This window comes from Nymphaea colorata, chromosome 11, assembly GCF_008831285.2.
Source record: "Nymphaea colorata isolate Beijing-Zhang1983 chromosome 11, ASM883128v2, whole genome shotgun sequence".
In the NCBI taxonomy this organism is placed as follows: Eukaryota; Viridiplantae; Streptophyta; class Magnoliopsida; order Nymphaeales; family Nymphaeaceae; genus Nymphaea; species Nymphaea colorata.
This window is the reverse complement of record NC_045148.1, coordinates 2,275,882-2,303,026: the sequence shown is the minus strand read 5'-3', so window position 1 is coordinate 2,303,026 and position 27,145 is coordinate 2,275,882. Positions and strand designations below refer to the sequence as shown.

Genomic DNA, 27,145 nt, shown 5'->3' with positions numbered 1-27,145 from the left:
GACAAACACAAGACCATGCATACTCAGCCTATTAAGCAGATAGAGCAGTACTGTGCGGCTTTGAGAAAGCTTTAGGCTTTTGGTCAAGAAAAATATATCATTTCTTGCCATTTTAACTGAGGTGTTGAGGACAAGCACAATAATAGAGCCAACGTTTCAGTTGAGAGGAAGTTGTGAACTTATTTAACTTTTCATATTCCAAAAGGTAGCCTTTCTTCCTTTTCTACCTTTGTCTTTATAGGGGTTTTCTTTTTCATTTTTCTTTTCTCAGTTCAGGGTCATTTTAGTCATTCGATATACGAGAATCGACGTGAGTGTGCGGAGGGCCGAGCACTCTATTACTTGGTTCAAGTAATAAAACCGAGGTTTACAGTGGAAATTGACATCATGGTCGTGCAAAACAAATATTCAAATGCTGATGCTAATATTGACACCATAGTACTGTAGTACCCGAATTGAAGAAACTTTAGAGGTGCTATCTAGAGAGCTCAAGCGTCTGTTTTATATCCGTGTACACAAATAAGATTACAAGTTCCATTGCCGGAATTCCGGCCAGACATGGCGTCCCGATGAACGCTTCGAGATCATACAATCTGCCGCTTCTTTTTAATGACCTGGATGTGCAGTACTTAAAAAAGCACCATCTCCTCAGAGATTATACCATTCCAGCTATTGCTTCAAGCAGCTAAGTATAGAGCCTGCTCAATGAATTCATGCATCTTTAAGAGTATGAAAATGGTGCAAACGAAACGTCGTGTGATATAGGGTTCTCCCTACACCCTAGAGGCATTACTTAAGATGGCATTTACTGGAATCATGCAGCTGCTCGTGAATGATCAGACGGGCAGGAAGCTGGTTGCATCATTAGGATTCAGATGTATAATTTTAACTAAGACCATCCACCTTCCTTCTCGTCTTTGCCTGCGTGCTTTAAACAGTTGATCATCAAACTTGTTTTTTTCTCAACTGTTTTCTTCTAGATACATTTTTATATCTCGATATCTTTAGTCAAAAGGACTTGTATTCCTCATCCTCCTCGCTGTCTAACCTTGTTTGTATGTGCATGTAAGAATTTTACACTCTTCTGAATACCCGTTACCAAGTTTCTAAATTCACATCCTCATTGCAAGGCCGAAGATGACATCTGAGCCAAGAGTCAGAGGGAAATTTCTATATGGCTATGCAATATAAATTTCTCATGACAAAGCGTCTCTGATTTTGAATGAGTGGCTTCTTTGACAGTGGTAAAGGGAATTCTTCTGCCATCCCCATGGTGAGCTCTTGAGCTCTCCATTGTTTGGATGAAAAAGAAGAGACTCCCGTTAAAGCTGCTTTTGACATGAAGGGTTTCCACGGATCTAGGAGGAGTCATTCAGGTCAGCGGCACAAGCGGCCAAGTATCATTCAGGTTTCAGACACGCAGTAGGAAAAGCTGCTGTTGATGTTGAACAAGTGGCCTCAACAGGCCTCGGGTCCTCAAATGATCAGTTTTTCGTTCCAACACAAAGGTGCAGAAACTAGGGGCCTTTTTCTGGTACTGTGATGATATTAAGCAACATGGTTCCAGCAGTTGCACACTCATGCATTGATCAAAGGAGACAAGAAGTTCAGCTTAAGGAAATTCATTTGTGCCCCTCCGTTTTCTCTTTCTCCTCCTTCGAAGGGCCATCTTTTATGGAACGTTATAACAATATTAAGCAACATGGAATCAGTAGTCACAAACCAACAGAATAGTTTTGCTGCATGATTTCGAGTTTTAAACCTAATTAAGGAAGTTTTGACGATAATTTTTTCTTTACTAAACATTCAAATCTAGTATAGAACTATTTTCCAGGATTCTTACAAACAAAACAAGTCGCCACCAATATACCCCCGTTATTTATCTGAAGCCACTTGCTTTTCAGCCAGTTGCAACTTTTTCAACGCACCTCAATGTGCAATTTTCCATTCATCTGGACTTCAAAACCCCCAGGACATTGGTTTCAAACAGTCTATTTTAACCAAATGGATACAGGACAAGCTAGCAAACCAAACTACATAAAGGAGAGATCCTGCAAAGAGGATAGAGTCCAACACCAAGCTCGACTAGACGTGACCATCCTTCTCCCCACATGATGCCCATCCCCAAGTGATCAAAGCTTTATGATGAATCGACCAGGATTCGTTCCACTGAGCCATAAGCTACACTGGTTACCAACTTCCTGCTGCTGCACCAGTGTATTTCTTCACGCTCTTCGGTAGCAGTACCAAGCTCGGGGACCAGACGATTTCATCACCATGAAACACCAACATGATGGAGCGAATCCTCCTACATATTGCCCCATGTACATTCCAACGAAATGTTAGCCACGGTTAAATACAGGGGTCATGGATGCGATAAGTGCAACAGAGAAACAAATGCTCCTTTGAAAAACATCACATTATAATAGGTGATGATATTTGGAGAAGCAGGAAATAAATCAGAAGTGGCCAAACAAATCTTCAGAAAGGCAATTCCTGATAACTATGAAAAAAAGCTAAAACAAATGAATCAGCAGTGTTTAGAAGCTTACCAGTGTTTGCAGGACAACTATCGTCACGTCTTGGGAGAGGTCATTGCAGGACCTTTTCCAGGATGACCTTTCACATCTCCAGGAACTTGACCAGAAGAACCCTTTACATTTGCAGTTTCTGCCGTAGCCTGAGTAGTGATATATGATTTCTTGATCTAAACAGACGTGTAATTGTCAATGAGACAAATGTGCTACTCATATCCAAGTCGAGAGTCATAGAAAGTAAAGAGTAATTACAAGGTCTTGAAGAATGAGGAACACGGATCAACTAAATGCCTAAATGTACTGCGAGAATGTTCTAGTACGTCCTGTTTTGTCCACAGCATCGTAATTAAGAGAGATTGGAGACCTTCCTGAACCTGTCGCATAGGTGCAGGGTGCGTGTCCAGACAACAATTTTCAGAAAAACTTGGCAGCCGGCAGTGTGAACACACACACACACACACACACACACACACACACACACACAATCGAGCATGCCAAAAAACAACAAATATAGTCTCAAAATGAACACCATAAAATATATTCAGTTTGTAACAAAATATGCCACATCAAAAAGTCCTAGGCCATATGAAACATAAGAATGCTACAGACATATTAATATAGATGCAAAAATCGACTAATAATTTTCCACAAACATATTGCAGAGGGAGAGAGTCTTTGGCTACAGAAGAGCGCATTACATCGAGAGCTGGCCATGATCAGGTCAGCTGCATCTAATAAATTTGCAAGAGAGACGCAGAGTGAGAGTGACATTGCGAGAATGAAAGAGAATCTCGCTGCTGATGCAATATAATGGAGAGAGGCAGAGCATGAGAAAAAAGAAACTGAGGGAGAGACGGCACCAAGAGTGGGAGAGCAGGAGCAACAGTTGAGGAACATGCCCTACCCCTTTTATAGTCTTCTTTATTTGTTTAGCTAAAAAACGACAAATATAGACTCAGCCAACATTGTCTTGTTTCTTGGACACAAATAGTCCAGGTGCATACCTGACCTAGTTCAACCACTCCTGACCCACCATGAACTCAAACATACACATTTATTTTCAACAAAAAACAGTCTGGTGCAGTCAGTTTGACTGATAATTTTACCGCACCAGAGCAGTAGCCTGCACCTAAGACATGTCAACTCCAATGGGCAAACTTTTAGGCAAGTCCATGTCACTTAGTCCTGAACCAATTTGGGCGCCAGATAAACCATGTAAAAGATGTCAGTTCAATCAAATAACTGAAGCAGTTGTGTCCCTCTATCATCGATTCTTGTTTGTCCCCAAATCCATGGGTATGCAGACCAGTTCAAGATCAGGCCAAGTAGTAGAGATGAAGTCAATTAGATCATTAATAGGTCAACATACATTAACAATTTTATAGAGGAAGGAGTAAACTTACAGCGACCATTCGTTGCTTGTGGATATCGTTCACAGGCTGCAGACAACCACCCAAGCCAAGCAGTGAGATTTAAAGAAATGAAGCTACATAAATATCTCTAACTGCCCTCAAATCATGGGAACCACTTACAGGCTTCTTAAAGATCTTAATCTCATCCGCACTAAATCCTGGGAGTGTCATATTCCAGTTTCTCTCTGAAATAACCAGAAAAAATGGAGAAAAATGAGCACCATTTACTACTACAGCCAGTCAACGAAAGTAAAATAAAAATTCAGGTAGATGCTAAAATCTTACCCATGTGTAAAAGTATGTCTTTTGCTTCTAATGTAGTTGATTTGCGATGTTTGGCCAAGGAACAAGAAAAAGTTGTTATCTGCCCAAAAAAACAAATACAATATGCAAGCTATATCATGCATGCCATAGTCAAGAACAACTGATTCTGAAAGTATTTGGAGGGACAAAGAAAATCAGGACTGTCATGTGCACCAGTAATATTATTCCTGCACCTATTAGGACAGAAAACATGACAAGTCCCATGTTATTTCAGCTTTTTCACAATTTCAATGATCTTTTCAATAATAAATAAATGATCTTTTCAATAATAAATACAATTGTATATTAAAGTATTAGAAAACATATTTTACCAGTACAAGAAGTAATCTTTAGAATTAAATTGACCAATCGTTCTGGTACCAGTATCGAATAAGTGTGTGCCTGTTCTACAGACAATCCACAAAATGCTATACTATTAAATATATAAAATGCCAAGTTCAAAAAGATCAACTTAAAAGGCCTTTCAATTTCACCAAGACTGACGGGTGCTAATGTTTTCAGAACTCGATGCAAATCAAACCAAGCAACATTCTTTAATTTCAACCCAAGGTCTTTTCAATAATAAATACATTCGTAAATTAAAGTACTAGAAAACATATTTTACCAGTACAAGAAGTAATCCTTAGAATTAAATTGGCCATTCGTTCTGGTACCAGTATCGAATACGTGTTGTGCCTGTTCTACAGATAATCCACAAAATGCTATACTATTAAATATATAAAATGCCAAGTTCAAAAAGATCAACTTAAAAGGCCTTTCAATTTCACGAAGACTGACAGGTGCTAATGTTTTCAGAACTCGATGCAAATCAAAACAAGCAACATTCTTTAATTTCAACCCAAGGTATGAAGCAGTAAACGAAAGGAAAAAAAAAACAAAGGAAAAGCTGTTGTCCACTGACAGACTTGTAAGATGACTGACGACTTACAGATTCAACAAAATCATCAGCAATCTCTGCCATAACATCTTCAACTTCTGGATCCAACCTCTCCAATGGATCAATCTGCCAGGATCACTTGTTAAATGAGAATGAGAACTGATGATACTATGATTCTCAACCATTCATGCAAACCCAGAGCTTATAAATCCATACTACTAAATAGTTTGGCATTATAGGAAGAAGAAACTTTGTAATGCATGCGCCATGCCCTTAACTCTGAGTTCCTCAGTAGACTAGGTTGCTTGCTACTCATTTTATCGTAATAAACCGTGAGAATGAATGTCATCCAAATCCATCAGAAGGGATGAGGTTTGCATCAAGCAACTAGAAAAGAAAAACAAAAATATTCTGAGAGTTGAACTCATGATAGTTTTCATCCCTAATCAAGCTAATGGTATCCAATATAAGAAACACACCAATATCTGTCGGTCACTTGTAGCCCTCAAACACTCCAAATATCCTATTCAAACTGAGGCAGGAAGATATTTTTGCATGTGAAATCTACCACAGGCAAGCAAGTTTGGACTTTGAAGTGGAACTAGTGTCATTGTCAACCATGGTCCATACTGAACAGAAGAAGCATTAACAGCACAGCAGACCAAGGAGTAATATCAATCAAAATGAAGAAAAGCAATATAATAGTGCAGCAGACCTGGGCTAGTAGCTCATGGATGCTTCTCTTGGAAAGAATTTGATTGCCTGTTTCAACAGCTTCAGAAGCTTTGGTTGGCGCAAGAGATCCATGATGAGCTGATGGCACGCTAGGTGGAGTAATTGATTTCTGTATTGATCCTTGAGGTCGCAGCCCTTGCTGTGGTTGCAACACAGGATGCATCTGAGATGGTTGATGCATTTGAGGATAATTTTCTGCAGCATGTTGCATTTGTGATGTGTTTTGCTGAGGCTGTTGTTGTTGTTGCTGCTGCTGCTGCTGCTGAGGTTGTTGTTGTTGTTGTTGCTGCTGTTGTTGTGAAGATGCATTTTGCTGCTGCTGCTGCTGGGGTGCAACTGCCATAGGATTCTGCTGTTGCTGGGGGTTTGTTGATCTTTGTTGCAAGATAGATGATCGAAATTGTGGTCTGTAAGAAGCAGAAGACAGGACAGATGCAGGCACTGATCTTCCTTGTGTTGACATCCATGGTTGTGTATGGGACTGTGGACTATGTGGCATGCTAGGTGGTTGAGAATTGCCTGGACCAAATGAAGATACTCTTGATAATCCCGGACCCTGCTGCTTCTGTAAAATTTAGATAGCAGAAGAAAGAGGAGCTAGTTATTGAACTACTAAAGAGTTAAACTTCTTAACTTACAAAGCCAACACCATCTCCTGAAGAGAGGTTTCAAAAAGAAATAACAAGCTCATCATGTGGAATTAGTAACCCATTAAAGAGTAAGATTGATGTCTTCACTCGAAGATCATAGGCAGTAGAATACAAATAATAAAAAAGAAACCCCAAGCTAAGGTAGTAAGGTATGCTTTGTGATCAAACAGGAAAGACTGAGAAACAAATAAAAGATGGCTCGGGTTGAAAACAAATTTTAGTAAGGGACATGCATGCCTTGCAACATCAATATGAAGTACATTTAGGCATGAGATGAAGAAAAATGGGTTGGCATTAGGGGCATGGCATGACTTCAAAGAATCAGTCAAGGACACCAATCTAGACAATCAATTGATTCTTCACTTAATGAGAAAAAGAAGAAAACATGTAGTCCTTGAATTAACAAACCTTTTATCAATGAAGAAATACGAGAATAATTGTCTTCAAAATAAATGGTAAAGAGAAAACCTGAGGTGCCGAGGGTTGGTTACTCGAAGGAGACTGTGGTTTCAGTTGCTGCTGAGCAGGTCTTGGTGGAAGATGTGCAGCAGCTGCACCTGGACGAATTTGTGAACCTGAAAGTGCACCCATCATCCGGATTGTCTGAATTCCTTGCATGCCTGGTCTTACCTATGTAATAACAAATTAGAGCATGAAAATTTAAAATTACTTAGACTGAACTTTAGGAGTATAAAAGTAAATAGATATAAGATTTGGAGTCTTCATTTGGTCCAATAATATACGCATACAGGTAACATCAAATAGGGAAAAGGGCTGAAGAAGGTCGTGAACAAAAGTAATGGTACATAGAATTGAAAAGAGTTCTGTATTTTGCAATATCCGGCTTGATTCCTAATGGATCTCAAAATAAACCAACCTCAGTCAAATACAAAAAAAGGACCTGACAATTGAATCTGTCTTACGAATAATTGAACCCAATGGAACCAACTCTGTGCATACTGAAATCTTCCAAAAAGGACTGTGGCTATTCAAGAATTACTAAGAGTGTACAAGATTAAGAACTTTAATTATCTTGATGAATTCAACATGTATGTATTTTCTATTATAAGAAACAGAAATACCTTTCGAGATCGAATCTCCGGCAGGAAGCAAGATACATATTTCAGGAGAAATATAACAGCTAGACGCATTCTTGTCCAATATTCATTATTGGAAGCGGGATTCGATCGGATACTACATGGATTAACTTGCTTTTCTGGCAAATGGGTAATAGACGGGGTACTACATGGCTTAACTTACTTTTCTGGGCAAATGGTTGTCGTCTAAAAACTAAGTCTCGTCTAGGGTATGGGTATCAATTCATCTACATAAATCGGATTCGAAAGTCCGCCAAGTCTGTTCCTCAATCATGTCTATGCCAGTGAACTGGGATAATTATTCAGAAACCCGTGTAAAGCCATGAAGGGGGGAAGAAAAGGTTTTGAAAAAGAAGTACATCGTATTTCAATCATGAGCCGAACGACATGCTCAAAGTAAAGCACCAAAATACGTCCTCCATTCTGAGGGCTGGCGCTCTGCGTCTGATCCGAAATTCTGCCCAAGCTACCGAGTTGGTGACCAAAAGGGGGTGAACCGAACGTCGACGATGGCAGCAAAGAGGTGGACTGAGGTCTGGGAGGATAAGCAGGGACACCAATGGCGAGTCCCCCTCTTTGGAGAGGGGAGGAAGAGGAGGAAGGAGACGTAGCAGAAGGAGGAGGAGGAGGAGAAGGAGAAGATGATGATGAGGATGAAGATAAAGAAGACGACGATGATGAAGAAGAAGCCAACAAGGAAGGCACACCCACCGATGACGAAGAAGCTGGTGATGACGACGAAAAGGGAAGAGGGGGCGGGGACGGAGAAGGAAGGTGCTGGACGAAATGGGGAGGTGGCATTGGAGGTGGCATTTGAGGCCGATTCCTGTTGATTGGGAAAGAAGGTCTGAATGGAAGTGAATTTGATGGTGGTTGGTGGTCGAAAGTAGAGAATGGAGAAGTGGTGATGGTCGTGGTGGTGGTGGAAATGGTGGTAGCGGCAGTTGGACCGGTGGTGCTGCTGCTGATACTGGTGGACGTCAGAGAATTTGTTTCACCAGTAGAAGTAGTGGTGGTGGCAGTGGCTCCTAGTATTGGTGGTATATCTATCATTTGGGTGGTCGTGGTGGTGGTGACGGTGGCAGTGGTGTCAGATGTGGCCGTGGAAGTGGCCATGGTGGTGGTTGTGGCGCTGACGGGAGTGGTGGAAAGGGATGGGGAAGGAGTGGGGGCAACAGTCGAGAAGGGCGATGATGAGGTTGGAACGCTATCAGTGATAGAGGATGAAGAAGATGATGCAGAGGAAGAGGAGGATGGAGCAGAGGAAGATGGTGGAGGGGCTTGCTCTGCCTCCATCCCTGACTTCTGAGAGAGAGACAGACAGAGAGAGAGAGATGCAACAGATTCAAGACGGGCGTGGTTTAGAGAGAGAGAGAGATCGGTTAATCAGCAGCTGGGCGCACCGCCGCTCGATGTGCAGCGCGAGATGGACATTAGCCTTCGACGAACTCAGCGGTAGCAGCGCCCAGTTGTGTTCCTCCCCAATCCTCCCACAGATTAAAAAAGGGTGGGTGTGGATTAATTGGCCCAGACACTTGTGCTGGAGAGAGGTGAAACAGGTTCAAGCGGGTGATTTTAGAGTAGTAATAAAATTGGGTGACAAGCTATCACCGAATGTACAAAAGCGAAGAAGGGAAAAAAAAAAAAGCGAAGAGAGAGAGAGAGCCGACAAAATGGAAAATCAATATCAACAATTGTGACAAAAAGTCACAGATGAAAAAAAAAACAAAAGAAATACAAAACATAATGCAAAAATCAAACAAATAAAAGCAGGGAAGCGGCGATTAATCACCGGTTAACTGTAGGCATCAGCCAAGTGCTGGGTGCAGTTCAGCCCCAATTGCATACCCCACAGAAGGGACAGGAGTAGCTGTGTCCCGGTGGGAGTGAGACCGATGTGCAACGCAAGGACATCAGCCCTACAACTGACGAATTTAGTTGTGTCCCTAGACTTCTTGTTGTTGTGTTCTTCCTAAATCTGCTACCAACAACTGACAAGCTAAGTTCACCATGTGAAACATCAGAGCTAAGAGACAGTGGGCGAAAGGGCCAAGGGAAGCATCAGGTGACCGGACAGAGGGTTGGGTAAAAGAGGTAGCAAGGAAGGCTAAGTGCAAGAGAAAAGAGAAAAGGTAGCTGAAAGGAAAAGAAGGAAAGAGATGAAAAGATGATGCCGAGACACTGCAGCATAGAAGCAAAAGTTGCATTGGTTGGCTAGAGAATGGAGGAAGAAGGGGGATGCTATACCGCTTCCCGTAAGCCATACAACCCAATACGAACATCTGCCAGAGAGAGAGGTCAGCAGGGCATGAAACAGATCAAACACGGGTGGCTTTGGGTTAATTGGTCTAGAAAGTTATGTTTATGAGAGAGGGAGAGAGAGAGAGGGAGATGAAAGAATAACATAGAAGAAAAGATAAAACAATCACCCAGGGTTTATAAACTCGAGCTCGCATCGTTTAACATTTCAACCATACATTTGAACTTGATTTCAATTCGTTTATAAATGATTCATGTTCGAGTCGAATTTGGACGAGTGAGTTTGAGTCGAGCTCGACCTGGCTCGATTCATTGTGCAGTCCTACTCAGATCCATATGTGAACTTTAGCTTATACGAATCCTCAAACACCAACTTGAAGCAGGTTGATATACGTTCTAGTAATGCATCTGCATTGGTGGACCTTCATTAGAAATCCATATTGAAATCCAAATGCTTGTTTAATTGCTTGATGTTACTAGATCCATTATGTAGATGACATCTACACACTTAATTCCTCAAAAGTGTGTCTAAGAAAAACTGACGATGCTACTTCATCCATTTGGAATATCTCCACCCCAACCCCATATCAAAAGAGCAACTTAATTCCTCAAAAGTGTGTCTAAGAAAAACTGACGATGCTACTTCATCCATTTGGAATATCTCCACCCCAACCCCATATCAAAAGAGCAACTGCGAGCATATTTGCAACACTGTTCGCTTACAGCAACAACATTATCTCAGTGCTAAAGTTAAAGATGTGGTCAGCATGTTTTTTTTTCTTTGCTTCATATAAATTAAGAAGAGGTAAAGCTCAAGCTTTGAACAGAAGAATGGAATACCATATTTGGTTTTGCAACCCTTAGAAGACTCCTCTCATGCATCAGAATTCAGAACCACAGAACCCATTTTTCAATCTTCACATCAAATTTTGTGAATTTTTTTCCGTTTGGTAGATTAGAGAATCCGTTGTTTTTGTTTGTGTCGTTTCATAGAGCACAGCCGTAGTCCATGAATAGAGACAGTCCCATCAGCTCTGGAGACAAATCATGAATGAAAATATTACCCAGTCGGCCACCAGACCAGACTACTGAAAGTGTGGAACTCCGCAAGGTACATTTTCTTCCTAATGGAAGAAGTGCCCTTAAGTCAACTAGGCTGAATTATTTTAGTTCTAAACATATCTTTGAAACATAAATTACGAACCAAGCAGCCAATATCATTAGTAATATGTTGTAAATCCTCTTTACAATAGCTGATGAGAATGGCTTTCTTCAAATCTGAACAATGCACGCACATATGAAGTCGTGCAAATGAAGAATTTGTAGACATTTCTTTAGTAAAATCTTATACTGAAACTGCATTTACAGCAATTGGACTGCCTACGTTGTGTTTTCCATCACTCCATGTTAAATAGCCAAAGGTAAAATCCCCATTACCCGGGCTCTGCACAGTAAAATCCAACCTATATGAAAGCTTTTCACCATTTCTGGTGAAGTTTAGCTTGTCTGGTGTTACTTTAACATTAACCCCTTCAAGATGCCCAATCGTGGCTGTGTAAACTGAACCACTTTCTCCATAGTTTGTAAGAGTTCTAGAAACTGAGATAGTTCCTCTCAGCTCTGCTACCGCAACAGAAGGATAATTGAGATTGTAGGCAGGAACTTGTCGGTTAGCACAGTTAATCATGTTGCCGATGAGAAATAGCAGCTGAACTTGTGTTGCATTCATACTGCAGAGATAGTCTATGAGATTATCAGTGTCTAACTCATAAACTAGGCCAGGATCAAGGGCCGCAATCGGGTTCAAGTGCCCTGACCCAAAGTCGAATGGAGTTGCTGTAATGCCTTGTGGTTGCCTCAGTAAAGGACCTCCAGTGTTGTCCTTGAGAGTGGCTGAATCAACCATGAAGGAACACAATTAGAGCCGTCATAAACGAAAGGAGAAAGTGAGAGCTGGTGAACAGTTTTCTACCAGTCCAATACTGAAAACTAATCCAGCTAATGCAATCTTCAGTAGTTTAGGCTTGTCAGAAGATGCCTTAAGGTAACCAGTTTGTCTTTCCATCATTTAAGGATCCAAAATACAGGTTAGAAACAGAGTGAGCTATAGACGACAAAGGTTTTAGCACATTGGAATCCAAAGGGTTAACATAACTGAGGAGGGAACCAAAGGCTTGTGACGAGTTTAGAAGAGCAGTACACACTCCTGTTCTGAACCTTTTTTGTTCATAAGGTGATCATGTTAGCCAATAACACCAAACTTTAGGCTTTCCACCATCAAAATGATCAAAATTGGAAGTCCATAGCTAAAACTTCTCTTAGGGTGCAGATTTTTGTGTATAAGTATGAATCTTGTGCACAAGTACACTGTTTCATTCAATGAAAACGTAGTTCACTGCACCTGTTGTCATTAAGGCAGACTTAATAGCTGCAGGACTCCATGAAGGGTGCTGAGATTTTATGAGTGCTGCGGCGCCAGATACATGAGGGCAGGACATGGAAGTTCCGGAGATTATATTGAAGTCTGCAGGTCTTCCACCGGAACCACTCACTGCTACTGGAGACCATGCTGCTAAGATGTTTAATCCTGGAGCTGTAATATCAGGCTGCAAAATACGGAGATATCAGTTCATGAATAACTTTATGATTTGTCTTGTGGCATTCAGCCTTAAGAATTTGGGTTCCCCTTTCAACGTAACACTCGTGAGCACTAAAACTGAACTCATCAGTTGCATGTGAACATATGTATATATAAGCACATTCACACATGCAATGGCTTGCAAACCAATGTCAACATGTAAGCAGTTCAGATTTGGGTGGGAACCAGCCATTTATGAAATTCTACTGAATTGGAAACTACCTTTTGAAACTGAATGCAGATGTGACTAGCATAAAACCTGACATTTATATGAAATCAGATCAGATTTTTATGAGATACCAATCAGATATTGACATATGGATTCCATTATGAAGCTAAGTATAGAACCTGAATCTGATTAGTAAGCAAATTCTGGTTTCTTTGCCACATTTGACTGAATGAGTTTGAAATTGGACTTGCAATATGATATACTCTACCCATTTACATTCCTACTACATCCCTACACCCTACACAAAATAGCTGACTTCAACTGTTTGACATAGTGAAAGCACCACTGCAGTCATGGTTTCTTCAACAGGCAACCATCTAAGGTCCCACATTTTGGCCATAATCTGGAAAACAGAGTTCAAATTTCAGAATTTCCTTTTTCGGGTCCAAGTAATTTTGCTGACGAATATCCTATACAAATTGAAGACTGTCATTTTGAAATATGTGAAATCTGGAAAGCAGATTCCAAATTTCAGAATTTTCTTTTATTGGTCCAAGTAATTTTGATGATAAAAAGTGAAAACCCTACTCAAATTGAAGACTGTCATTTTGGAACATGTGAAGTTTTTGGTTTTCATATCATCTTTTCAAATTGAAAATCGTTCGTTCACTCTTGAGAAAAAAACAAAAAATTACTTCCGTTTCACTTAATTCACCGAGTTTTTTAACCTAAGTTAAGCAGCAAGGACAAGGGCAGGCCCTCCAACCGCCAACAAAAGTTCAACTTAACTATATTAGGAATTCCAGAAACAGGAAGCCGATTTTTTAAATTATGGATAAAAGGTGGCACTCCAAACAGAAAGTTCCTTTTAAAATGCATCCTTGGTTCTTTAAGGGTAAATGAATCGTTTGTACATTGCAAACATAATTTTAGTAAACGGTTCTTTAATTTTTTACTTTAGAATGCGAATTTAGCTATGTTTTTTCCTTAAAACAAAAGAAAACATTAATGTAACCATTTCAGTGGAAGTTGTTGTTGCCATTTCAGTCAGTTGAGTTGTTGCTAAAATGATTGCAAAAGGTTTAAAGTTAGATTAGACGTATAAGCAATAAGAGAGAGAGAGAGAGAGAGAGAGAGAGAGAGAGAGAGAGAGAGAGAGATGCCATACCTTGATGATATCAGGATTCATGGTGTTAGGACCCCTTGAAGAAAATGCAGCTATCTGTGGCGCTGGTTCAACTCGTAGAACACTTACAGGCGGCCGAATTGTTGCAATAGGCCTCCTGAGACGTAATAGGGAAAAAATCAACGTTATGCATCAGAGAGTAGCACATAAGTTTGGTGCCGGTCAGGTTTTTTCATGTTTAAATTTTCAAATTAATCTAGAAAATTTATATTATTTTTAATTTCATAAGGTCAACCAAATTAAACGATTAGAACTGGTATACAGCGACACCAAGCTGGTGTAGATAACACTTTTTCCAACAGCACTGGAGTTGACACCCATATACAAATATTTGAATTATATTTGGTTCTTTATTTTAAAATTAACCAACGTATACTTTAAAACATACCCTTGAGTGGCCATGTACTGGAGAACTTGCTGGTATTGCCCCTCTCCGATTACTGTTGCGGGTATAACATATGGAATTGCCAAATCTTTAAAGAAGGGATCGAAGAGGACAATTCCCACACCCCCATTCTGTTGAACAACAATGCTCTTCATTATTCTACTGCTGCTGTGGTTGCCTGTTGTATCAATCGCGCACAAGACAATCTTCCCAGTCACCACATTAGGATCCAAAGAGTTCTTCAAGCAAAAGCTACACCAAAAAGAAAAAAGATGATACATGACTGAATAAACAGATTCGAATTCAGCTACGCAGTTAACCTGACCCCCAGGCCCCAACAATTTGATTCTCAGTTCACCTACTCCATACTCAACCTGCTTCTTTTTTAATGGCAATGTAGGATTAGGCAGACTCCTTATAACATTATGTCAAACGCTTGGTCTGCATGCTTCCAATGTGCTAATCCCCTATATAAGATGAGCTCATTTTGGGAGCCATCTGCGCCTTTATTCAACATTGCTACTTGTTACTAGGTGGAAATTAAAAAAAAAAAAAAGTACCTTGCATTGGCAGCAGGAATTCCAGGTGCTGCTGCATTTCTTGCATCAATCAGATCATGAAACTCATTCAGCCCTGCAGGGGCTAGTGATTCACCCTGCAAGTAGAGGAAGCCAACCCAATGAAATCATAACGGTTTTTCAAATATATTAGGGAGAATGAGAACCAAGGACTCTTTGATTTCAGGAAGTTCACGGATCAGAGAGGATAATTCATCAACGAGAACTTCTCAAGTAGAACAAGTCTATGACAGCCCATCCAACCGATAAGAGCTTTTCATGTACCTATGGATACCGACATGTTCTAAACCAAGTCCGTAGAACATCATTGAAGTGATGGTGGGCGTTGGTCTTCAAGCCTCATCAAACATATCGCCAGAAAAGGGCCGCCGGTTCAGCTGAGCCGGTTATAAAGTGGTGGAATAAACTGTTATATAACTTTAATGAAAAGAAAATATTGAATAATTAAAATATAAATATTTAAAAAATGTTTGCAAAATAATTAGGTTAACTTCAATCGATTTGCCGGCAATTAGACTCGAACCGGTCGTTCCAGGCCGATTTTGACAATATTGCCAAATATAGGGACGTCTGGGTCCGATCTTAAGGTGAGTCTCATAGTTATTACAAAGCTTGATAGGGCATTTTTAGGAAGATGCCAAACACTTCTCCACAGCAAAATCTGGTAGTGCAACCATGGTTAACTAAACTGAACCGAAGCTTCGTAGAGCTGTCTCATATAACTGTCTCATATAACGTGAAGCATCGATCTATCACTCATACATTTATGGTGAAAGAAGTATAAAATTCAATACCAATTGAGCAGACCCCGCTCAAAAGGGTCAACACTACTATCTTTTGCATTTTAAAGGAATAGCACTTATAAGAATCAAACTAGTATAGTTGTTGTCCCAAACAACATATTTAACTAACGAAAATAGCTTCAAACCGGAGAAACAAACATAAAACTACACGCTGTGTTCCTGAAAATTCAATACCTTCAAAACAACCTGGTCGCCAAGAACTAGTTCGGCTTCAAATCTTCGGTCTATAGAGCTAGCTGCAACAGTAAAAAGCCATGGAGCAACGTTGGTAGCACTACCAGGTAGGGGGCCCTGGTTCCCCGCTGAAACACACACAAGGATCCCTTTCAAAAATGCATGGAAGCCCCCAATGGAGAATGCATCTCTAAAGACGCTTGGCTGTGGTGGATCCGGTGCTGCTGATACTGATATGATGTCAACTCCATCGCCGATGGCGTCGTCGAAGGCAGCAAGCAGATCCACACCACTGCACCAGCCGAACCAGCAAGCCTTGTAAATGGCGAGCCTGGCAGCAGGAGCCCCACCTCTTGCAGTCCCATTGGCTAATCCCATGAAGCTAGCATCAGTAACTATGGCTCCGGCGGCGGTGGAGGCAGTGTGCGTACCATGGCCGTCGGCGTCCCGGGCAGAGAGATAGAAAAGTTCGCCGACGGATTCAAGATGTCCAATATCTTTCTCAAATCCCTTGTAGTAATAGCGGGCACCTATGATCTTCCTGTATATAATTATCCTTGTGAGAAGAACGTATAGTGAATCTAAATAATAATGTTGCCCCAGATTACTATGATCTCTATGTTTACATGCACATATATTTACACCATAAGAAACCAAACTGCATCCATTCTATAACCTTACAATGGGCATCATATCTCTTTGTGAATCTCATTCTTGCAAGTGATTTTGGTTTAAAATAGTGAAGTCCTATATATGGTGATTAAGGAAATATGATTAGCTCAATCGCCACATAAGATTTCAATCGCCGGGAAAACTTTCATTAACGCCGGAATATTCTTGTGATTGAGCTCATAGTGATTATGTTAGTCAGGATTATAGGTGGTTTAACCTTGCTGCAACTAATCTGAAGATTGATCAGTTCAACAGGGTGGAAAAAAGAAACAGAAAGAAATCCTACTGATCTTGAACACAGAGAATCAGAAGCCAAGATCTGTAACATCTCAAGTTCATAATCTATATATATATATATATATATATATAGAGAGAGAGAGAGAGAGAGATTTGCCTGTTGCAATTGGCTAAGGTAAAATCCTGTCCAGGAACACATTGACCCTTGAACCTCTGAGGCACGGGCCCCATACCTGCGTCACTGAAGCTCTTGGACTCTGGCCATATTCCTGTTTGCAGTGCCACCAAGTTATTTATGACATTTCCTTCATTTAATTTATGCAAAAACTGAAATGTATTAACAAATATTTATGTTGAGGATATCAAGGGAATTAGTTTCTTAACAGGGAAATTCTATCGCTTATTTTTCAAACGGAAAGTAGTAAAATTCTCATTCAATAAGAAACTTTTTCCACTTCCTTTTCCCCCAAGAAAAAGAAAAACCATGTTTATCTTCACATCGAAAAGCCAATTCCATCTTTTCTTAAAAATGAAACAAATGGCCCTCCCGTGATCGTCTGCAACAACAGGGAAAAAAGAAAAAGAAAAAGATATATTCATGTATATGTAATTCAATTCTTATCTTTAAAAATTAGATGGTGGAGATTATGAAGTCTCTTAAACCTTAAGACCAAATCATTTGCCTCAAGCGGCATAGCATAGTTGATTTGGTTAAAAGTCCGTTTGAAAGCAAGTGCATAGTTTGATTCTCATGAAGAAAATTTATGAATCATTTGAGATCACAATTGAGCTTCGATAAAATAATTGATTTCAACCAATATTAATGATGGTCTTACGTGAAACCCTCTTGCATGAATTTTTAATTCTCAAGAAATTAGTTAATTTATCATTGACACCGAAATTAACTACTTTGGAATCGGCTCTTCAAATTAAATCCAAAACTACTACGCTGTTTTCCAAAATAAAGAACAAAAAATGTGTACTGCTTATAAACGTCAGCTAGGATCGTCCTCTTCTTAATCACTACTTGCTCTCCACGGGTGGTGAATGATCGATCTATGACTGAAACAACCCTGCTGGAGGTTCTTCCTCAGAATAAATTAATCAAAAAATGGGCAAGATACAGTAAAGCAGGCCTCAGCTCCTGCTACTGAGTTGAAACTTGCAATAATTGAAACCTTAGATCAAAACATTATGTATGGATGGTACGAACTGCCTAAACAAAGATTGAAAAAACCAGCAGTCGTTGGTGTTTCCTCAGAATTTTTGAGAGACCCCTATAATGAAATGTGTATATTTGCACCTTGCTGAAGTAAGGAACATGAGTGGATATATATGAGAATTCAAATCTGCCGAATCACTCATGTTAGGATCTTCTACATCATATGGAGAAATTGTCCATACGTAAGGTCATAACTATCGATACAAATCTTTTCCGAGAACCTTTTGTTAGAATAAAAGCAGCAGTGGTTCCTCAATAAGAATCTAGAAATACCCATTAAAGTAAAATTCAGATGAAATTCCACCTAGTGGCTCCATGCAGAACCAGGGAGAAACGCCCACACTGCCTTAGAGTGGCAGTATACTTCCAAAGCAGGGTTAGCTTTACCAAGAATGCCTTGGGGCAACTAGTGATGATAACAAATGAGCAATTGAGGCCGTAACCTGTGTCGATGACGCCGACGATGACATCCTGCTGGGCCGCGTAGTCGACGCCTGTGCTGAAGCTGCCTTGGCTCACCCCCAAGAAGTCCCATGAGTGCGATGTGTGAACACGGTACACCTTGCTTTCAAAAACTGATACCACCTCTCCGTGCTCTGCAAAATCATAGTGTCATCCACACCGTCAGTTCCCTCTCATCCATCCATCGCCACCGTTAAACTAGCCTGCAGCCCTCTTTTGATTTTGTTCTTGTCCGATTTTTTGAATGGTTGGCTGGCTACTGAAAGGCATGGGTCTCTTTGTTGCTTACAGAGGCATTTGAGTAGCATTGATTTTAAATTTAGAAATGGAGCATACTTTTATCGATGTGGCTAATGGTCTACTCTAATGATTTATGATTCATCTAGGCAAAGATCTTAAATCAGAACTTAAATATTTTAGACGTTCTCTAGAATTGTGCATCAAAATCTTAAATCAGAACTTAAATTCAGACATTCTCATTTTACTCTTACAAAGGAAACCAATGATGTATGGTAACTGCCCAAAAGAGTTTGATCTTATTAATTATATGGATCTCATGTTCGATTAAACTAAAACCGCTTCATACTTTGACGAGAACATTTTGTCATCAAGGAGTTTTCTCAGATTTTGAAGCCCAAAAGAAACCTGATTCGACATCCAAAAAACCAATCACAAGTTGGTCTCCACCAAATGGAAAGTACATCCAGATCATCAGTTTTTCCGGCACAAATGATGAAAAATCCGAGGTATAAAATCATTGAAAATATTCATAAACTGCTTGTGCGGAAACATTAAAAATTTGTTAAACTCAAGAAGATCTGTCGTATTACCATTTCTTTTGTGTTGCATTTTTCAGTTTGCTTTATGCTTGAAAGCTTCCAAACTACCCGTGGAAGTATGTACACATGTACTGAATGTATTCCCTTTTTTTTTCAATAACACAGAAAACTATTTTTGGGTCGGAGAGTATTTCCTTAACTTATATCATCTCATAGTACTAATGGTCGTCTTCCTAACAGTGTAAAAGAACCTTTGAAACCCAAGAACTTCTACTCAGCCAAGGCATGTCAGTCTACCCGACAGGAGGAAGCCACAGTGAAGTTCGAACTCATAACCAGCTAGCAAGCTCGCATGTAATTAGTATTTGTTTCACAAATTAACGACATATTTTTCAATGAATTGCATTTAACTAAATTATTTAAGATTACTAGCATATTTCTTGGGCCAATTAGAAAGGCTAACTTAGTACATGAAAAAAAGAAGTCCTGCAGCAATTGTGTAGATCTGTGAATTGCTACAAGTACCTGAAAGTCTGCGAGCTTGCTCTGATGTTAGAACAGCAGAGAAGCCTCTGAAGCTCCTGCTGTAGTGGTGCAGCACAGCCTCTCGAGCCCCATGCACGCTGAGTAACCCCAAATTAAGTAGGTCAATAAATTAAGATGCTTACTCTATTTAGATTTCAGAAATATCAAGTTGATTAATTGATTTTTTTTTTCACTTATAAAATTCTTCCATTTACCGAACGTATCATGCTTCTCATTTCAGCAAACGATAGCAAGAAAACTTTTAAATTTTGTTTTCTTCCGAATTTCTCTCTAGTTCTCAAGGTGGTGATAATACTTAACATCTTAAACACAAGTTTTGTTGCTGTACAAGGCCAAAAAAAATTGCAGATGGTAAGCTAATGGCGGTCTTGTGTTAATTTGCCAGTATACCTGCCGACCACAGATGAAAGAATTGCATGATTTGCAAGGATCACAGCTTCACTGTTTGGATGAAAATGTTGTCCCATGTAAACGATGTAGTGCCGCTGCATTCGAGAGAAACCAAACAAAAGACTCTGAGCCTCTCTATCTCTGTCTCCTACGTGAAACTGTGACAGAACTTACGTACCTTAGTTCCGCTCTGCCCATCTGCTGCAGAAAATGAAGGTAGCAGAAGAAGGAAGAAGAAGACCAGGAACTCCATGGCTCAACAATGAGCACTGGATGAATTCGATCTTCAAACTCTCACTTGGCGTTTTAAATATTTCAAGTCAACCTTTTCAATTAATAATTCAGGAACAGTCCGAATCAAAAAACATAGGCAAATACTAGTTTTTTATTTCTTGTCAACTGGTTGGATTTAACTTCCCAGCACGGGAAAAGAAATAAATAAAGAAGAAGAAATCCATTAGCCCGTTAAGAAAGTGAAGAAATTTGACTTAGGTGATCAGCCAACCTTTGCTCCTGCCCAATAAAGAAACTCATGATATACAAGAAACTATCAAAGATGGTAGCAGGAACTAATAAATTGGCATCAGCTTGCGCATCACATCTGTGACTGTCGAATAGTGCCGTGACGCCAACCAAAGAAATTGACGATGTCAGGATCCAGTTAGTCATTATTGGATCTGATGTAGTACTGTTATACAGGAATCCGGATGTAATATAGAGCCATTAATAATTAAACTACGAATCTCAGAAAACTTGGAGGTGCCCTTTCAGCTGACGAGGAATGGGATTGTACAGTATGTGCTTACATATACTGAAAGTGACAAGAACAAATGAGACCTGCAAGAAAATGTGAACATAAAATGGGGTCAGACTTGGATCCTAACAATTGGATATGCTGGCCTGAAGAATCCCACCATCCTAATTGTAATGTACCAAAAAACTTGCGAAACCAGTAGATTCACCACAGAGAAAACAGGACAAACTTTTGTATATAAAAGGGGCTGGAGATGCCCAGAGTGGAAATTTATGTTCTTTGGAAGATCAGAAGGACATCAAACCGAAAATTGTTAAGATCTTTGCCTATAAAGTATTAGGTATGGTACATAAAGTTATGGTACATAATACATATATATTCACGGCGTTCTACCTCTCATGCATTCGTAGATAGGAAAATCGAGTTCTATTGCCATTGGGTTCTGCATTTCTTATTCATAGCTTAGCTTGTCTATCCAGATCCAAAACATTTATACCACTATAAGCACCTGCTTTTATCGTCATTACTGTTACTGTCGACCCCTGCAAAGCCATCACGCGAATTCTATTTTGTCCATCGGAATTCATGGATGAGTTCAACTTGTTCAAGTTTTTACTAGGGGAAGCTGTTTTCACTTTTTCAGCATACTACTACCCATATGCTAAAACATCACATGCCACATAGTTCAAGACACAGTTCGGGACAGGGTTCTTGCTAAATAAACAAAGGAGATCATATCTGCAGTTTGTTGATCAAACAAAAAGTCTAAGATAAAATAGTTGAAATTCTTATAGAGAATACTGGCTAATCGGTAATGCAAAGAGTAAAATCACACCGCTGTTTCATGACCATTCTGATAACCAGTTCTTTTTTTTGTTCTCCCTCTCTCTCAGGAATAATAATAATGATGCCATATAGCATTTGGCTTTGACTAAATGCACAGTTACGTCGTCCCCATCAAGCAATAACTAAATAAAAAGTTTTAATATGATGAACATGTGATCGTGTGCATCTCGTATACGCCTTTGAAAAAGACCGAAATTTGAGCAAGCCATGTTATAGAAATCAAAGTAGTATGACGGGGAATGATGTTGGAGTATCCTGAAATTGTTGGGATTATCTCAGATACTTCCGATATTAGTTTCTCTGACGACTAGGACGATCACATATGGCGTCACTTGTTGTTGTAGTTGTTAATCTAAAAGACTTCATTGAATTTAGTTTTTAAAAGTCCGTTTTAGTCCAGTAACATCTTTTCATTTTCGTCTATCTGTTAATTCCCATGTGTTATTTTTTTCAATTGTAGAAGTCTCTTCATTCATTGCAGTTTTCCAAATCTTATGTTGACTGGCTTCTTCATAACTTTGTGGTTGATAAGCAAATAATCCCAAATCACAAGAATTAAAAATATCTATAAGAGATCTGACCTTTTAGAAGGAGTCTCAAATTCTGCATCACTTAATCATCATCTTCATTGCATGTATGTTTGACACATTCTCTCTTTCAACTGCTTCTTCTTAACTTTTTTCCTGGTCCATTCACTTTTAAATGACATCTTGAAATGACCAATTCTTTTATATTTGGATTAATGAGGCAATGGGCCTTCGACGTATCACTATGGCCAATAAACATGAATTTTTGTCGCTTTTCATCAAATTTCTCTCTATTTTGAGAAAAAAAAACTTTGTTATACGCTACTTTGCTCTTGCTCAACATTCATACAAGAGAAAACAATCTGATTTCATTTTTTGAGAAATTGGCTTCTGGTTTTTCTTGCGACCAACACTCTTTTTGAGTGTGATTTGATATTCAACTTCTCATACATCTAAATCGACATTCTTTAGATTCATGCCAGATTTTTTGAAAACATGACAGTATTTTTCTAATTGCTTGAACGGTCCTCGTTGTATAGAGTAACTTTTCTTTTGTCATGGCCTTCGAAACCTTTGATTTCTTCCTTTTGAAAATCGAAATTTTTTTGTTTCTTCATAAAAAATGAGCCTTGTTTGAAGCGCACCTAATGGTTTGAGATTCAAACCTTATAATTTTCTTTTCTTCTGCCTGGACAGATCCCATCGGCTCTTGTAATTATAGAATTAATAAATCTTTTGCTTCTTCTTTGGCAGCTATGACATAATCGCACTTTTATGGCAAACTTTTCAAAATCTTCTAGAAATTATTTTCTTTTCTTCAATTAAATTATCATCAATACAACTCTATATTTAAAGTCTAAAGAAGAACTTAACAAAGATGAATTTTTGGAACCTTGGAATTTAGTTTTTTAAGATATTTCAAGATTCTTTGGATAAAGCTAACTTCCTGATAGGGGAAAGATTGTATTACTTATCCCAAATTGGATACATAGAAGTGTCTTTGCATCTTCTTCCTGTTATCCTTGAACTCTTTATATTTTGTTGATTTTCATGACGAAAGAATCACATCATCTGCCCGCTCTTTATAACTGCTATGGAAGATCTAGGAAAGCTCCTGTGAGGCAAATACAGTTTTTATTTTGAGACTCAAAAAAAAAAAAAAAGGAAAGAAAGATTAGCGATAGAGCTATTTGAATTCATTGCCATAATTTCAAAGACAAGGTAGTCCTCTTCAACCTTTGCTCTAATATTTTGAATATTTTAATTGGTGCAACAAAAAATGGGAATGGCTGCAGAAAAATAAAATTAAGAGTAAAAAGAGAAAAGAAACACTTTCACATACTTTCACAAATGCACTAAAAAACATTAGTTTATTGAAGATGAACAAATGGGATTCCATACTACAAGGAAAAGAGGGCTTTTTAAAGAGCCCAAAAATGAACCGTGGAACACTTTCACAAAAGGGCGTACCTTTTTACATGAACATCATACATCTTGGTAAATTTCAAAGATGAATAAGGTTGCAACTTTTCACCAAACAAGGTGTCTCGTGGAAGCATCTTTTCATTTTATATGTATTATCACCTTTTGGATATAGATCTTGGTTATCAAATCCAAAATGTACTACACATTAATATTTTAACGGATATCAGCAGTTTCAACCAACGAGTGAATTTAGCAGCTCTCGATGCATGCCAGAAGGACAGAAAATAGGTTCAGGGACAGAGCCAAGGGGAGGCCCCCATGGGCTCTGGCCTCATCACAAAAGATCTATTTTAAAAAATTTACATCTAAATTTTAGAAAATTTTACTTGTTCTATATAAAAATTTTGAAAAATGATATTTCAGCCCATGTCAAAATTTAGAAACTTTAATTCGGTCTCCCTCACACAAAATTTCTGACTCTACTTAGACTTATGTGAGTGAATATATAGTAAGACCAACTGCAGTAGCAGTTGATGGTAGGAGAAAATATGAATCAGAACTGCCCACATATCAAAGGTGAGGAGGGATAGATTGAACATTCAGCACGATGGAAGAAAAAATTTTAGTAACAGGAAAAAGAACATTAGAAGATCCAAATCTGAAATATTTGCAAGGTCTTGAAAGGACATTATTCTAAAATCATGAAGTATGAAGGAAGCAAGCGTGGAGCCAAGAATTTTTTATGAGGGGACCAAATTATAGTTTCAAAATTTTGATGGGGCCGAAATGATTATTTTTTAAAAAATTTTGTATAGGATAAATATAAAACAGCCGCAGAAGCACCAAAAAGAAGGATCTGAAATGAACATTATATCTAAATCTTTAAATTATAAAAACTATGTGAAGAACATCTTGAGTTCCAAAATGTTGGCTATCTTATCTTACAACTTTCAGCGTCCAATTGATTGATTCAGGTTCTGCCTTTTCAAATATCAAGTTGAAGATGTCTTAGGACTAGCAAACACGAACATATATGATGTTCGGCTTGGTTCCCATACCATGCCCGTCACAGAACTTATTTGGCTTGTCATGCATCAACGATAAGTTCTCAAGGAATACCTTCCCCTGAAGCGAAGCAACTTTACTGACGTGAACTTTGAAAATGAGATGAATGGGAAACCGCAAAGCAATTCAAATGAAAGAAGCAACTTCTGTGACCCTACATAGTTTTCAGGCGTTTGAGGTCATCGGATTTAATGGCGACGAGAACTCCGAGTTCATTAAATCCCAGTTTTATGAACAGATTTTACAAATTTGCTGCACTATGTTTTTATACAATTACTTTGTATTGCATGCTCTGGTAAAAAAATAATAATAATGGTTTCAGTAAAAATTTCTAAAACAATTTCATCTGCATCTAGATTTGAGGTTATTTATCTATTTGAAGGTCCTAAGGTCAGATGTGAGGTTATAAATTGCCCTCAACATTGGCCTGAAGCTCTGATTTTGGTTTATATGTTCGAGTGATAATTGCTGCAAATATTTGGCAAATTTTGGAAAAAATGGTTATTTGTTGAGACATTTTTAAAGGCTGATAAGAATGCACGTGAATATAAATCCTTCCACGTTGCTGCGAATTTCTCTCAGTCACGGGTGTATTCAAACAAAGGAGTCCAAACCATGCCACTATTTACAAACATATTTTTTTGTCTTTCTAGTATGATGTCAATGAATCAGTAAAGCTGTTGTATGAAAAATATTTTAAAATTCCACTAAGAAAATGGATCTAACTCAGTTTTATGAAATGACATCTGATGGGATTTGGATTTGGTCTGAAATGAATATCTAACTGGAAAATAAGTGCCAATTTCACCTTAAATTTATGTTGCCAGTTCAAATTTAATTATCTGGATATAAATTTAAAAGTAGATTTCAGATCAGACGTGGTTGTTAATCTAAATTCATATTTGGATATGACATATACTTTTCATCAATATTCATAGATGGGATATGGTAAATGGTGCACGGCCTGACTCGAATCTAGACAGTCCCTAACCTAAACAAAGATAATAATTATGAAATTAAAAAAAATGATTATGAGATATTGCTATTTCAGCTCTGGATGCCTGGTTTCTTCTCAAGGGAGGGAATCTTTTTTAATTAAAAAAAATGTATTAATCATGTCTTCTGCAATTAGTCATGTCATTACGTCCTTCGAATAATAAATCAATATTCGTTGGATAGAATGCTAAACTTGTACTCTTTATATTTCTTCATTAACGTTCAACTTATCTATCGAGATCCCCAATCTTTGTTTCGTGTGAGATAATCAAATCGTAAAGTTTAATATGGTCTATGAGATTATATATATGCATATAGTCCTTAGATTCGGTCATTCATATTACCAGACTTTGTGTTTTTTTCAAAAAATAAATCGTGTGCAAAATATTTGAAAACGTAAAAAAATATTTAAAAAATCATGAAAATCAATTGTTTTGCTCAAATTTTTTGAATGGAAAAACCCAACATCGTTTAATTTTGGAACTTTTAAAGTAGCTAGATCTATATATGAATTGGAGTTCCTTTAACTTTTTTCAAATCTTGTATGCCGTTTTGGATGGTCTGCTGCTTGGATGGTTCCTCACCACAAAAAAATATGATAATAATAATGGGAATAAAATATATTAGTAAGGATGTGAAAGTATATTTTCTGATATATCAAGCTCATATTTAGCTGTAAAGTTTTAGAGATGTCCATACGAGTTGGCCCCATATTCGACCTTATAAAACTCCGGCAGGGCAGGACGTTAGGTCCGGTCCATGTTTGGTGCTCACCCTACACTACTCCAGTTAAGCCGGGAAACACATGAAACTGGACAGAATCATTGTGAACTTTCGAATTCATGTTTCAGAAAGAAGGTACACGATTGACTGGACTCGATCGAGCTTCTTGGCTAGGTCACTGGCAATGCTTGACCATAGAAGAAACGTTCAAGGCATCCGAAGCCGTTAGTGAGAGGCAAAGCTACTGCCATTTGACGCAAAGACCTTGCATGCCGCCGTTTGTAATAGTTTAGGAGAGTAGCAACCACAAGAATTGAAATGAAGATGCATCATTAATGTAACACTCAGACGGACCAGCTCTATGCCCCTCGGAGCTTTCAAGGCATCGGCACAGGGTGTGGATGTGGCGCCATTTAATAAAAAAAGGAAACTTGGGTGCAGCTTCCCTTTAAATATCTACATCTCTATTATGAAAATTAGAGTTAGAAGTTGTGGAGTTGTATAATTGTGATCTTCTTTATGCACTCAATTGATGTGATATCGTAGTTGATATAAACGACGCTTCAAGTCATAACAATTGAATACATAAAAACATGAATTTCAGATCCGAAGATAAACTTTTCAAGATCTGAAGATAAAATTTTCGTCACAGTTACATGATCTAAAGTCCTTTTCCA

General features: G+C 38.6%; 2 protein-coding genes across 5 annotated transcripts; both read right to left on the bottom strand.

Moving 5' to 3' along the window:
• Nucleotides 1–1,804: 1,804 nt before the first annotated feature.
• On the bottom strand, nt 1,805–20,473 carry LOC116264028 (subtilisin-like serine-protease S). 4 transcript variants are annotated; one of them, XR_004174768.2, is made up of 19 exons: nt 20,311–20,473; nt 20,133–20,227; nt 19,722–19,819; nt 18,399–18,551; nt 16,891–17,002; nt 15,825–16,365; nt 14,830–14,924; nt 14,273–14,521; nt 13,867–13,981; nt 12,293–12,497; nt 7,004–7,155; nt 5,866–6,450; nt 5,202–5,276; nt 4,235–4,313; nt 4,070–4,134; nt 3,941–3,976; nt 2,790–2,911; nt 2,553–2,707; nt 1,805–2,308 (listed from the first exon to the last, which is right to left on the bottom strand). XR_004174768.2 is itself a non-coding variant. In XM_031643929.2 (18 exons), the coding sequence occupies exons 1-17, from the start codon at nt 20,383–20,385 to the stop codon at nt 2,576–2,578; spliced, it is 2,862 nt and encodes a 953-aa protein (XP_031499789.1). In that variant the 5' UTR covers nt 20,386–20,469; the 3' UTR covers nt 1,808–2,308; nt 2,553–2,575. The 4 variants fall into 4 exon arrangements, 2 of the variants coding, with proteins under 2 accessions (XP_031499789.1, XP_031499790.1); XR_007574627.1 differs by lacking the exon at nt 19,722–19,819 and having other exon boundaries at nt 1,807–2,308; nt 20,311–20,400; XM_031643929.2 differs by lacking the exon at nt 2,790–2,911 and having other exon boundaries at nt 1,808–2,308; nt 20,311–20,469.
• LOC116264029 (flocculation protein FLO11-like) lies at nt 7,162–9,150 on the bottom strand. Its single transcript, XM_031643931.2, has one exon. The coding sequence runs from the start codon at nt 8,926–8,928 to the stop codon at nt 7,909–7,911; it is 1,020 nt and encodes a 339-aa protein (XP_031499791.1). The 5' UTR covers nt 8,929–9,150; the 3' UTR covers nt 7,162–7,908.
• Nucleotides 20,474–27,145: the final 6,672 nt, after the last annotated feature.

Excerpts from the sequence above, each read along its gene's own strand:
- LOC116264029 (XM_031643931.2), bottom strand. The coding sequence starts at position 8,928 with ATGGAGGCAGAGCAAGCCCCTCCACCATCTTCCTCTGCTCCATCCTCC.
- LOC116264028 (XM_031643929.2), bottom strand. The coding sequence starts at position 20,385 with ATGGAGTTCCTGGTCTTCTTCTTCCTTCTTCTGCTACCTTCATTTTCT. Across the intron at positions 18,552-19,721 it reads GCAAGCTCGCAGACTTTCAG|AGCACGGAGAGGTGGTATCA; the intron begins GTACTTGTAGCA and ends ATGATTTTGCAG. Across the intron at positions 14,522-14,829 it reads ATTCCTGCTGCCAATGCAAG|CTTTTGCTTGAAGAACTCTT; the intron begins GTACTTTTTTTT and ends TTTTTGGTGTAG.